Source organism: Benincasa hispida, chromosome 3 (genome assembly GCF_027475165.1).
Source record: "Benincasa hispida cultivar pf3 chromosome 3, pf3_genome.v1.1, whole genome shotgun sequence".
NCBI classification, from domain to species: domain Eukaryota; kingdom Viridiplantae; phylum Streptophyta; class Magnoliopsida; order Cucurbitales; family Cucurbitaceae; genus Benincasa; species Benincasa hispida.
The window spans coordinates 70511148-70523703 of NC_143480.1; the positions used below are offsets into that span (position 1 = coordinate 70511148).

Sequence of the window (12556 nt, forward strand, 5' to 3'; positions counted from 1 at the left end):
TATTCATAAATAAATTAAACCAATTATCAATTAATATTTAGTGGGTAACTATAACTAGTTTGCAATTATTTAAATTAAAATTCAATTTCTAAATTCTGCTACCAAACAAATATCTGAAAACATGAAATACAACTATGTTTTCATTTAATTCATTGTTTTCAAATTTCTATTTTCAGATGGTCTACCAAACAGACCGTAAGGGTTTGAGAAAGATTGTGATTTTGGTTTGAGACACGGTATTGAAAGCTCTTCCTAGAGAAGATATACCCCTACTTGCATCGAGTATTTTGACACCTCACTCTAAAGATACAACACACTTCAAAAAAAAAATTTGTGTGCAGCTAAGCTAAACAATCTTGCGAATTTCTTTAGACTTGTGGCTCACAAAAGACCTTTTTCAATCAATAGATTTTGAAAACCATAGTTTCTACATATATATCTATATGAGGGAAGAGGACAATTAAAGCGTACACAAACTCCTAATTACTCCTACGTAATTGAAAATAGACTTATTCTCCCCCATTAACCAACGTTTTAAAATGAAAGTAAATAATTAAGATAAATATAAAATAAATAAAATCTTTTAAATTATCCAACATGTCAAAAATACATTTTAATGAATAAAATATATTTTTGATCTCTATATTTTGGAGTTTAGTTACCATTTGATTATAAGTTTCAAAATATTACGATGATAAAATCCCATTTTGTTTCGCTACGTAATATCTATTAACTAAATTAAAATAATTATAAAGTAACTTTTAATTTGGAAGAAAAATAATGAAATTTATTTAATTATAATTCTTTTAAATTAATTAATACATAACAACACTAAAGACAAAAATATAATTCTTGAAATTTAAACACCAAATTAAAACAATACTTAAATCCTAGGAATAAAATTGTAACATTTTATAATTTGGAGACTATATTCTAATCGAATTTAAAATTTAAAAACTAAATATATAACATTTTAAAATTTATGAGCCAAATGGAAATTAATCGCAAAGCCTTTGAATCAAATAAGTTTTTTTTTTTTCCTATTTTAATCTTATACTATATTTCTTTTCTCCTTCAATCATTATTTGATATGACTATGAGTGCCCACCACCGTAATATTTCATTTCTTCTTTTTTTATGGCAAAACTCTTGGACAGTTGTAGTGAAAGAAGAAAGAGCCTATTGAAATAATTGACATTAATTAGCCTAGAGCTCTACATACAAAAGATTCATCACACACAATGAAACACAGACACAGATGCGATTATACGATACGGATATGATCGGATATAATGATACGTTAATTTTTAAAAACAAATACATCTAATGATACGTCAATTTTTTATATATTTTTTAATATATATTTCTAAAAAACGATGATACTTATATGCTGAATATATATTTTCTTTTTCTTTTAAAAAAATCTAGGATATAGATAAATTTGGCATATAAGTACAATAACATAAAATAGAATACAAATACTGAAATACAATAAAAAAAAAACTTCTAAGATGTTGAAATACAATAGTTAATAACATACCATAGAAATGTGACTCATATTGCAAAAAAGAACAAGAAAATTAGGAGAAATATTTCATTGAATTGTCGAAGATATCCAAATAGTTTATATTTTAGTAGAATTTGTAGAAACTTAAATGTGAGATGAAGATTAAATAATTTTAGTATGGGTTTGGTCCATTATTATTATTTTTTTCCTTTTAGTTTGTCTAATTTTATATTGGAAAAGATTAGAGGAGTTGTTTGTCTTTTTTTAAAAAAAAAAAATTACGCATAAAAATAAATACGTTATGTATTTGAGAAGTATCTAAAAATATTGATATCCGAAACGTGTCTGATACTGATTCTTTGTCATGATAAATCACAATCTCACCTAGCTACACTACCTTCACTGAGATTTGATTCGATCGAGACTCTCCGACACCGTTCTCATTCTGGGGCGCAGCTCAGGATCAAGCTCAGTGCAATTCAACGCAACGTGAAATGTCGAAACTACTTGTTTCTTCGCATAAATCTCAGGCACAAGTTGGGGGTCTATAACCTCGGTCAAGGGGCGCTCTTCTTGAAACGCCTTTCTAACGAAACATTCCAACCCCTTCCCCTCATTTTCCGATCCTGCATCCGCCAATCTACCACTCAAAAGTTCCAGAAGCACGACGCCGAACGAATATACATCACATTTCTGTGTGTACTTCCCTCCAAACTCCCGAACCTCGGGCGCCAAGTACATCGCCGAGGGAGTTGAAATGCTTGGCCCCATGATTGAGCTTATTACATTTTGGTTTGAGCTCAACTTCTTAGAGGAGGTTGCAGTGAACTTAGGTGCTCCTTGGCCGAGACGACCGAGTCCAAAACCTGAAATATATGGCTCCAAATCGTCGTCGAGAAGGATTTTCGTTGATTTTATGTTTCCATGTACGTATTTCCGACCACTAAATTCATGAATGTATGCCAAACCCCTTGCAGCTCCTTGGGCAATTTTTAACCTTGCACACCATGGCAGAGGTGACAAACAACTAGAAGGATTTCCTGCAATAAACGTCGTCACCAGAGATCGTCATTGCTACCGGAAAAAAGAAAAAAGTTACAATGACATTCTTACATTAGATTAACAGAGTATTAGAAACCCTAAATGCTATCATAAACAAAAGGATAGATCTCAAGACCTTTTCACTTGAAATTTAACCCTTACTATATATTTATTGTTTAGTTTTTTAATTTTTTTTTTATTATTTATTAGTAATTTTGCTCTAAATTTTGAAAGCACATATAATATTTTAATAAAAATTAATTTGGAGAAATTAGATATAAGATTTATAAAAGGTATAAGACTAAAATTAGACCAGTAAAATTGAACAAACTTTAAAATGAGATTTCACAAACAGAAATGAACAAAGAGTACAAGAGAAAATTCAGAGCACCTGCAGTGCAGGCTTCAAAATAGTGGGAAGATAAAATTCCAATAAAAGACAAATAATTATCAGCATTTAACTATAGGGAATAGTGCCAGTCTGTGAGGGAGGAAAGATGCCCAAAATTTAAAACTCCAAGTGTCTAAATTTTTTTTGAAAAGCGTAATAAAATTCTTCTATTCTCAATTGTATGTCTAGTAAACCTTTTAATTTTTACCATTTATAAATTTATTAGATATATAATTGAACGTTTAACATCTTGTTAGACACAATATTCAATCCTATGTCTAATAGATTTGTTAATTTTAAAAACAAAATTGAAAGTTCAAGAACTTATTTAATATTATTTTACATTTTTTAATTCGTAAGTCGATTAGACACAAATTTGAAGTTTTAAAATCTATTAAGCACAAACATAAACTTGTGGTTTAAACGAGTGGTTATGAAAAAATTTCCCAATAATCATCTGTAATTATTATAATTTCTTAAGACCAAAAGGTTGATAATCTCAAAAGCAAGAATAATGCATGGTTATTTTGCAACAGAACTAAGTGCAAACATAACTTGTGCTATTTATCCTATAAATAAAAAAAAATTACACAAACATTAGAGAGCTTCATCACTTAGCCATGCTTTTCTTTTGTAAGTATGTAGTCAACCTTATATGTAGTTAAACTGATTCCACCATATAATTCAATTTCCTAGATATAAAGTATGGCCCACCACTTTTTCAATAATGAGAAAAGGTGTTTCCTTTTTTAACCTTTTCTTGAGTTTTCAACATCATCTACTACAAAGTCACCCCCACTCCATAACCCTTCTCAATTTATTTATATTTGTAAATATTCGGGTCAATTAATACATATTTTGACTAATTTTATTAGATAATTCATCGACTCTATAATATTTAGGGGTCAAGAAAATTCGTAGAAAATTAATTCTAAGGTAGGTGACCACCTTGAATTGAACCATTGATGTCATAGTCATTTATTGAGACTATGTTTTCTTTTTAACATTAAACCAATTCACGATGATTTTCTCAAATTAATTACTGCCATTATTATATAAACTTCATTGTACAAATTTTTATGTAATACAAAGTTAAATATAGTCCAAACTAGATAAGTTAATTCACTTTCTTTCTTTTTTAATGACATGTGTCAGAGGTTGGATCATCCATTAAAATCACATGGAACAATTGTCTTAACAATGTAACATTTATCAGCTAGAAACTGTCTAAACTATTTAATATTCTGAGAATCTAGTTTAAATTTTAAAAGTAATGTTATCACTTTGACCAATGGGTCAATTAATGAGAACTACCTCTGGTATAAATCCTTAAATATTATTAGATATTTATATTAGGTAAATAAAAAATTTCACCTCAAACTAAAACCAAAATCCATTATTAACCCTTTAGCTTCTGAAAGTTTCGAACATCCCCTTCAAATTTCTTATTATTTCAAAACTACCCATCATAGAACTAGTTAACTAGAAATATATAATTTAAGAACAAAAAAACAAAACTCACATACTGTTTGAAGAAAATATAGCATCCTTGTATATAGTTTACAATCATATGATTTAAATATATATTTATATATAAATGGTAAAAACCACCTCTAAAATGTGATGATAGTTATAATTATACCCTTAAACTTTCAATTTGAAAAAGTGAACCCTCAACCTTATCCAAATGTTGAAATTGGACTCTCGAAAATATTGTATAAATTAATTATATAAGTTTAAATATTCAATTCTTATCATTTGTGGGTTAAATTTTTACAATTATTGTAAGTTTGAGGACCCGTTTTAATACTTTTAGAAGTTTATGGGTTCAGTTGTTACTATTGAAAGTTTAAAGGTATAATTGTAATTACGATCATATTTTAAGAGTGATTTTGACAATTTAAAAAATTGAAAACTTATGGTAACTAAACTTGTGATTTAGGGTAAGTTGATTAACCAAACGTATAATTAAAGCAAAAAAGGAAGTAAAAATTTAGAGTAAATTACCATGTAGCGCAGTGTGCAAGCTTCCATTCTTGATGAAATCAGTGACGAGCAATTTCTCATCAGTTGCATAGTAATAAGCTCTCAACCGTACGATGTTGGGATGATGAACCCTACCAATGGCCTCGATCTCATTCTCAAAATCCTTCAACGTCAACGTGGCATCACCGTCGTTAAGTCTCCTTACAGCTACAATACTCGCGCCTGCACTAGATCCCCGCCCCGCCACTACTTTATACACTATCCCACTCCTACTCTTCCCCACCACGTACGCTGATGCCCTCAACAAATCCTCTAATTCCAAATTCATCCTTTCATCCATCACCACGAATTTACCATCTTGCCCTTCCATTTCCCCGCAACTTTCCCCTTCCGGACTCCCCTTTCCCGTTTTGCCCTCCTCTGGCCTCCCCACTACCGCCTTCCTCCGGAACCACCATACCGACAGCGACACCGCCCCCACCACTGCGAATATCGACGACACCACTGCCACTGCCGCCGACCCAGACACGCCGCCGCCGCTACTCTCTCTCCGGCCGCCGTAGCCCGGGAAGTTCGCGTTCAGTGACTTGGGATTCTGCGGATTCTCAGGAAAGACGTTCGGGTTCTGCGCTTCCGGACATGGCGTTTGTAACGGAAACCCACATAGACTCGGGTTGCCGGAGAACGCCGTCGGGCCTTGATTCAACAGCGAACCCACTTGGGGGATTTTTCCGGTGAGATTGTTGTGACGGATGTCGAGATTCACGATCAGCGGGAGGTTACCGAAGGAAGGCGGAACCTCGCCGGAGAATCGATTGTAGGACAAATTGAGAGTTCCGACGAGTTCGGTTAGGTCAGTGAGGCGATTAGGGAGAGAACCATTGAGGGCATTTGAGGATAAATCGAGATGCCGAAGCTTCTTGAGGTCGCCGATTTGATCGGAAAGCGACCCAGAGAGGGAGTTGTAGGAAAGGTCTAGAACGACGAGATTTGTAGCGTTGTAGAGATGGGAAGGAATGGGTTTAGAGAAATTGTTGAAGGCGAGAGTGAGGCGGCGGAGGGAATCGAGGAGGCCGAGTTCGGAAGGGATGTAGCCGGTGAGGCCTTTGTTGGGGAGAGAGAGCTGAGTGACTCGGTCGCGAGTGCAGATGATTCCGGGCCAGTGACATGGGGTGGAATCGAACTCGGACCAGGACTCGAGAATGTGAGATGGGTCGGATTCAATGGCGGCCTTGAGGGCGAGGAGGGAGAGGCCATCGGAGTTGAGAGAGGAAGTGAAAGAAAGGAAGAAGTAGAAGAAGAAGAAGAAGGTGAGTAGGAAGGAGGGAAATGGGGGCATTTTGGGGGTTGGAGATTGGGGATTAGATGAGGGGTTTGGAATCCGCCATTGTTGAGGAGCTTGGGAGTTGCAGAAGAGTTGGTTAGAGAAGAGGGAATTTGAATTTGGAAGAGGGAGAGATTCTCGAGGAATGAATGGGGTTTTGAAAATTGGATGAGCAGTGAGTGAAGGCTTAGAAGAAGAAGTGTAGAACCCACTAATCCCAATAAAGTGAAAATAAAAAGGGTTGTTTATTGTCATTCATTTCTCCCTGTGGCATGTCAAATTCAAAATGCCTCTTCTTATTTCTATATATTTTTACCATGTTTGGAGAAATGTGTATCTGTATTTTTCTTAATTCTTGAGCCTTTATGAAAAACAGTATTTTCCAAAAGAAAAAAAAACCAGTTTCATTCAAACACCTTACGGCCGTTTCGATGGATAGTGATTCATATGGCTATAGATATTAAATATTTAGGATTTTAATATTTAAATATTAAATATCTTGGATAATTAATGTCTATATTCACATGTAATGGATAATTATTTTTTAAAAATTAAATATTTATATTCAATTCAAAAATTTGTATATATAAACTAAAAGTAAATAGTTACTTAATTAAATGTAAGAGGTCAATTAAATTTAACATTGATTAATTTATTATTTTGTTAATTAATTGCTATATTTTTACTGTTCATCTTCGAGACATAAAAACTCCACACTTTTGTAGGGTATTAAAAAAATTCATGTCATATGGGTTTTAAAGTTCCTTGAATAATAATATCATGGGTTTTAAAAAGTTGAATTCTGTGAACGAAGCATTCAAGCCCTCAACTGAGGAATTTTACCCTCAATCAATAGCTGGGGATATCCCTAGGCCAACAATCGATCTTGAGGCAGGGAAAGTGAACCTAGCAACCCCTAGACAGGCGAGCTCTAGTACTTGATATCCCTCAATAACCCAAAATTCTATGGTTTATTGACTTTCTGGTATGTGCCCAGAGGAAAGGTAGTTAACTAGTTTATTATATTGAGATGACACTCTAAACATGGATATTAAATGTCTGTATAAAATCCCATGGGAAAATCTATGAAACAAACGGGGCCTTAAAGGAAAAAAACTATTTAAAAAAAATACTTGTTCGGTTAAATTTTTTTCAAAACAATTTTAATGTATACGTTTGTTTGGTTTTCTACATGTTAACGACTTCTATCGATGTTAAATTAGAGTAAAGGATGATTATTAAACACTATAAAGTAAAAATTTCAAATTTATATTTAAAAATACCTTCATTGGTCGAGATTTTTTGTTCTTATAACATAGGATCAATTTAATTGGTCATAAGAGTTGGTCATTAGAGATAATCGATGTAATTGGTCACTAGAGGTAATTGGCCAGATCACCGACTCAAACTTACCACTTTGGGGATTCGTCTGATTGGGGAGCTGGGAACTCAACTACACAAGATGGATTTCAATCCTTCCCTGAAGTAGGGGTAAGTAGATAAATCGCTCCCTTAAGGGCTAATTCCAGGGCTTGAATAATGTGGCGCCACACCTTCTCTTGGCCCGAGAAGGGTTTAGTCATAGTGGGGCTATGATCTATTGTTCATTAGAGGAATCAGTGGTACTTAAGGAGTTAGATGTAACTATAAGGGCAAAACAGTAAATTAGCCCAACTGTACTTACGAGCAATTTGTGAAGGTTCATCGTATAGTTAATTGGTTATATCCAATGGACACAAAAATATATCTATAGTGCGAATAGTATAGCTATTGGTCTTTAGTGGAGCGCCCAACAGTTAATAGATGGTGGATATCGTGATTAAAGAGTTTAGCCAGTTATTCACGTACCGTTGGAGGTTCAACCTACAGGTCCATAAGGTCCCCTTGGTAGCTCAATGGATTCAAGTTGAGAATCAGTTTTTGGGTTAGTTTAGAATATTTAAATTAACAAGAGGGAATTTGATTATATATGATATAATTAAATTAGTTCAATTATATATATATAATTGATTTGATGTATTTGATACATTATTTGATTGGAGGAATTAATATAAATATGATTTATATTAAATGCCATAAAGAGAAAAAGAATTATGGTTTATATGTTGCATATGATGCAATATTAAAACTATAGGTTATAAATATAATATGATAAGTTAGTTATTGTATTTATTTATAATTTATGAATTATGAGATAATTAATTTTCTTTTTCTTTGATAACCAACCTTAGTGGGTGACTTTTAGACGGTTTATGGCAATTGAGGGATAAAGATGAAAAATAGTTTTTCATTATTCATTCCACGCTTCACGCATCAAGTTATCAGATAACTTTCGAGAGACTAGACGATGGAGATCGAGTTCATTATACGATTGTGCCTATTACTACACGATCGAGGATCGAGTCTATGCGATAGACTAATATCTTCTACACGATTGTTTTGTCCTTTACTTGATCGTTTACTCCTTCTACTTCCTCCATCCCTATATCCAAATTCATACAAAGCCCACAACTACTGGATTTTCACCCCGAGAATACCAAGGTAACCTTGTGGTGGTGTTGAGTTCTGTTAGAGGATCGAGTTGTACTCGCTAGTGATCGAGGATTTTCCAATTGCTCGTTGCGTTTGTGATTGTTTGCTGAGTTGCTGAACGATCGAGGAAAAAATGTGAAGAAATGGTTCTTCGAAGGTATCGTTTACTCGATCCCTTGTATGTTTGTTAAGAAGCATGCTGTAATTTATCGTTTAATGCATAATCTATTTGGATGATTGTAAATGTTTTTGTTCTTTCATAATGAAGTTTGGAACGATTCGCTTCCGCTTACTGGTTCTCTAGTTTTATAGTTCCTTCATCTGATACCTTCATCTCCTTCACTATAGTAATGACAAATCCTTATTTACTTAAACTAACGATTGTGTCTTACTGTTTGAAGACATTTTTAGCAAGCCATATGATTCAGGAAATTACGCTCTAACAAACTCAATATTTTTGTTTTCCTTTGAGATGGAATGGCTGGTTATCCCTGATTTTCCCTCTTAAGAACCCTAGCCCAAGATTATCACTGGCAGATTTTCCTTCAGACAAAATTTTGTCTAAAGTCTCCGTCCCTGAGTTTAGCATTCTAATAGGCTTGTGCATGGAGTCTTTCTCAGCCTTGAGAAGATTTAATTCACGTTTTAAATATCCAATTGTAGACATAAGTCTATGATTGTCAACATTAGAGATTCAATTCCCTCCTTTTAAACATCAAGAAGCTTTAGGGCATCTTGCCATTTATTAAATAATGCTTGATAGGAGGGGTCAAAAGATACAAGATTATTTTCACTATTTTTACTTCCTGCGAATACATCAAAATCAAGGTTTTCATAAGACGAAGTGTCTGATGAGATGTTACTGAAAAGTGTCTTGGCATCAACTTCAGAGTTATTACTCTTGTCAAAATCATCGTTAGACCAGGTTAAGATATAACTTTTATTCTGCCTTTTTAGAAAGTTTGGGCATACAACTTGGAAGTGACTGAAACCTTCACACTCTTTGCATTTGTATGACTTCTCCTTGTTTTGGTAGCTGGTAGAGCCAACCTTGTCTAGTTCCCTCTGAATATTTTGGGATTTAGACTGTCTAGGAGGAAGATTTCCTCCTGATATAGTACTCCTAGTGCCTAGATTTCCTGACTTCTTTTCAAATTGTTTGAGAACAAGATTAAATTGCTTAGACGAGAATGAAATAAAGTTAGCAAGAGATTCATCAATCTCTCTATTCAAATCATCTTGCTCATCTTCTATTGAGAGCTGTAAAGCCACACTTTTAATTTGTTATTCAGGTTTTCCTTCCACAGACATTTCAAACGTTATAAGAGAGCCAAATAGTTCATCAACTTTCATCTTAGAGATGTCACGGGCTTCCTCAATGGTTGTGTAAAACCCAAACCCTAATTACTTCAAGTAAGAGTAAGTAATGTGATGTCCTCTAATAAGCTAAATGAAGTCATGCCTTAAGAAGGATAGAAGAAGGAAGCAAGAAGAAATAGGCTCTTGGGTAGCTAAGTGTAAAAGTAGGACAAAACTCGGCTAGGCTAAGGAAAGTCATGCTTGATGATGGAATGCATAATAAGCATATGAATAAGACCATGCCATCTAATAAGGTGTAGTGCTGAAGTAATACTGTGAATGAAGTTAGAAAAATGAGTTTTGTTAAATCCTAGCCTTCATCACCAATAGTGGGTCAGGTAGCACAAGGAGGGTTCATGCTGGATTTTGGGCGGTAATATAAGCAAGAAGGTCGAATTCATTGGGTCGGTTTGGACAAACTACTTAGGTTATTTGTGTAATCCAATGGCATTCGAAAGCTCTGTGTGTCTATTTTCTGTGGCTGGGCTACTGGAAGGAAAAACCACCGGAATAAGGCCAGAGGGGCAAAATAAAGATGAAGGGTTCGTTTCTCGGGTGAATTTAGGCCATCAGTGAAGAATTGAAGCTCCAGGACGAATTACGAAGCGTTTTAAGCTAAAAATTGGAGGTACTATTACTGAAGAACTTTTTAGAATGGAACTTTTTAAGATGAGGCCTGGAAATCGAGTTATATAATTTTGAAGTTTAAACTGGAAATTGTTGAACAAGCAGGCAACTGCTTGAATTAAGGCCAACGATGAAGTTTTGAATCTCTAGATTAAACGACGAAGAATTTTGGGCTTAAAATTTAAGGTAATGTTGCTACTCAATTCTAAACATGTTTATAGAAGGAAGTTTCATCAAAAGAGGTCTGGATTTTGAGTTATGAATTTTTAAAGTCGTAATAGAGAATCCGTGCATAAGCAGACAGCTGCTTGGGAGGAACAAGCAAACAGCTTACCGTGGAGATTATAGTGAGATTTTGTGATGAGGATCTCGCTAATGAAGGAAATCTCGCTAATTTGGTGATGAAGATCTCGCTCAAGAAGGGAATTTCGCTAGAAATTGGGCTGAATCTCGCTAGAAATTGGGCTGAGTATCTCTGGTATCGCTGGTAAGGTAGGTATCGCTGGTATCACTGGTAAGGTAGGTATCGCTGGTACTGCTGGTAAGGGAGTATCGCTAGGAAAAGCTTGATCTCGCTCATGAGGAGAATCTCGTTAGTAAAGCTGTCTTTGATGATGAAAGTTGCATTAGTAAATGAACTATTTGAGGTATTTTGCTAAGAATTCTAAGTAGTTTAACCGGAAATTATGTCCTTTCAGGCCAAGAAGAGCTAGGAGAGGCGTATAATCCGTTAAGAGGCTAACAAGCTATGAGTGACCATGTGATGATTTACTGTTTTAATGATTTAGAAACTAAGATTTCTTGAAGATATTTCCCATGCTAAGTGTTTAAATGAATTTCCAAGCAACATATTTGTGAAACTGTTCTCATGCTAAGTAAAGCATGTTTTCCATGGAATTGACATGATTTAGATATGTTATCTTGTCCAAATAGTTTCAGTATATTTAAGTAACTCCATTTTTATGATGAACCAGTATGATGGATGAACTAGTATGATGATTTGAGCACTAAGCTTTAGTGTTCAACTAAATGTTTATGACTAGTTATGACGGATACTGAAGGACAATAAGAAGTTATCCTAAGGATACTGAAGGACAATGAGAAGGTGTCCTAAGGATATTGATGGACAATGAGAAGGTATCCTAGTCAAGTATCTAAGGTATGACGGTACTCAGTTATAACCATGTGCACGTAGGTAATACGACGTCGAGGGATTGAACAAAAGAAGGGTTCTCCTCGACTAAGGTTGGCATTAAGAGTTAGATCTGATAGTTCACTCTCAACTAAGGATAAAGGTAGTCATATCTTCTTCTAGGCTAGAAGGATAGTTTGGAATTGCTAATGCTTATGAATATTTATCAACGCATGATGTTACTAATGTATGAGTTTTCTAAGTATGTTTCCCATATATAACGTATGCTAATAGTTTTACAAGCTAGTTCAACATGATTTAAGCCAACTTATTTTGCAAAGTATGAAGCATGCGTTAGGGTTAAAGCTAAGGTCGTATGAAGCTTGATGTACTATGCTTTAAATACCTAAGATTGTCAAAGTACATGCGTTAATATTCCTAAATATACTTAAAGGGATACTGAAGGTAGGGAAGGTATTCTAAAGAGTTTTCTATGTTATATTTGAGAACTATTCTTTAAATGCTTTTCGAGAACTTGATAGCTTGAGTGAGCCGGATACCAAAGGTAAGGAAGGAATCTGAATAAATGTACCTAAGGTGTTGATGGTACACAAAAAACTCCATGAGCACGTAGACAGGTTTGAATGAGAGGCCGAG

General features: G+C 34.4%; 1 protein-coding gene across 1 annotated transcript; it reads right to left on the minus strand.

The window, feature by feature from the left end:
• Positions 1-1785: 1785 nt before the first annotated feature.
• On the minus strand, positions 1786-6641 carry LOC120074581 (putative inactive leucine-rich repeat receptor-like protein kinase At1g66830). The gene is made up of 2 exons (XM_039027741.2): positions 4947-6641; positions 1786-2547 (listed from the first exon to the last, which is right to left on the minus strand). The coding sequence occupies exons 1-2, from the start codon at positions 6502-6504 to the stop codon at positions 1907-1909; spliced, it is 2199 nt and encodes a 732-aa protein (XP_038883669.1). The 5' UTR covers positions 6505-6641; the 3' UTR covers positions 1786-1906.
• Positions 6642-12556: the final 5915 nt, after the last annotated feature.

What these genes read in the sequence shown, in the direction of transcription:
- LOC120074581 (XM_039027741.2), bottom strand. Translation starts at nt 6,504, where the DNA reads ATGACAATAAACAACCCTTTTTATTTTCACTTTATTGGGATTAGTGGG. An exon ending in CTTGCACACTGCGCTACATG is followed by an intron (nt 2,548 to 4,946) that starts GTAATTTACTCT and finishes CGTTTATTGCAG; the next exon opens with GAAATCCTTCTAGTTGTTTG.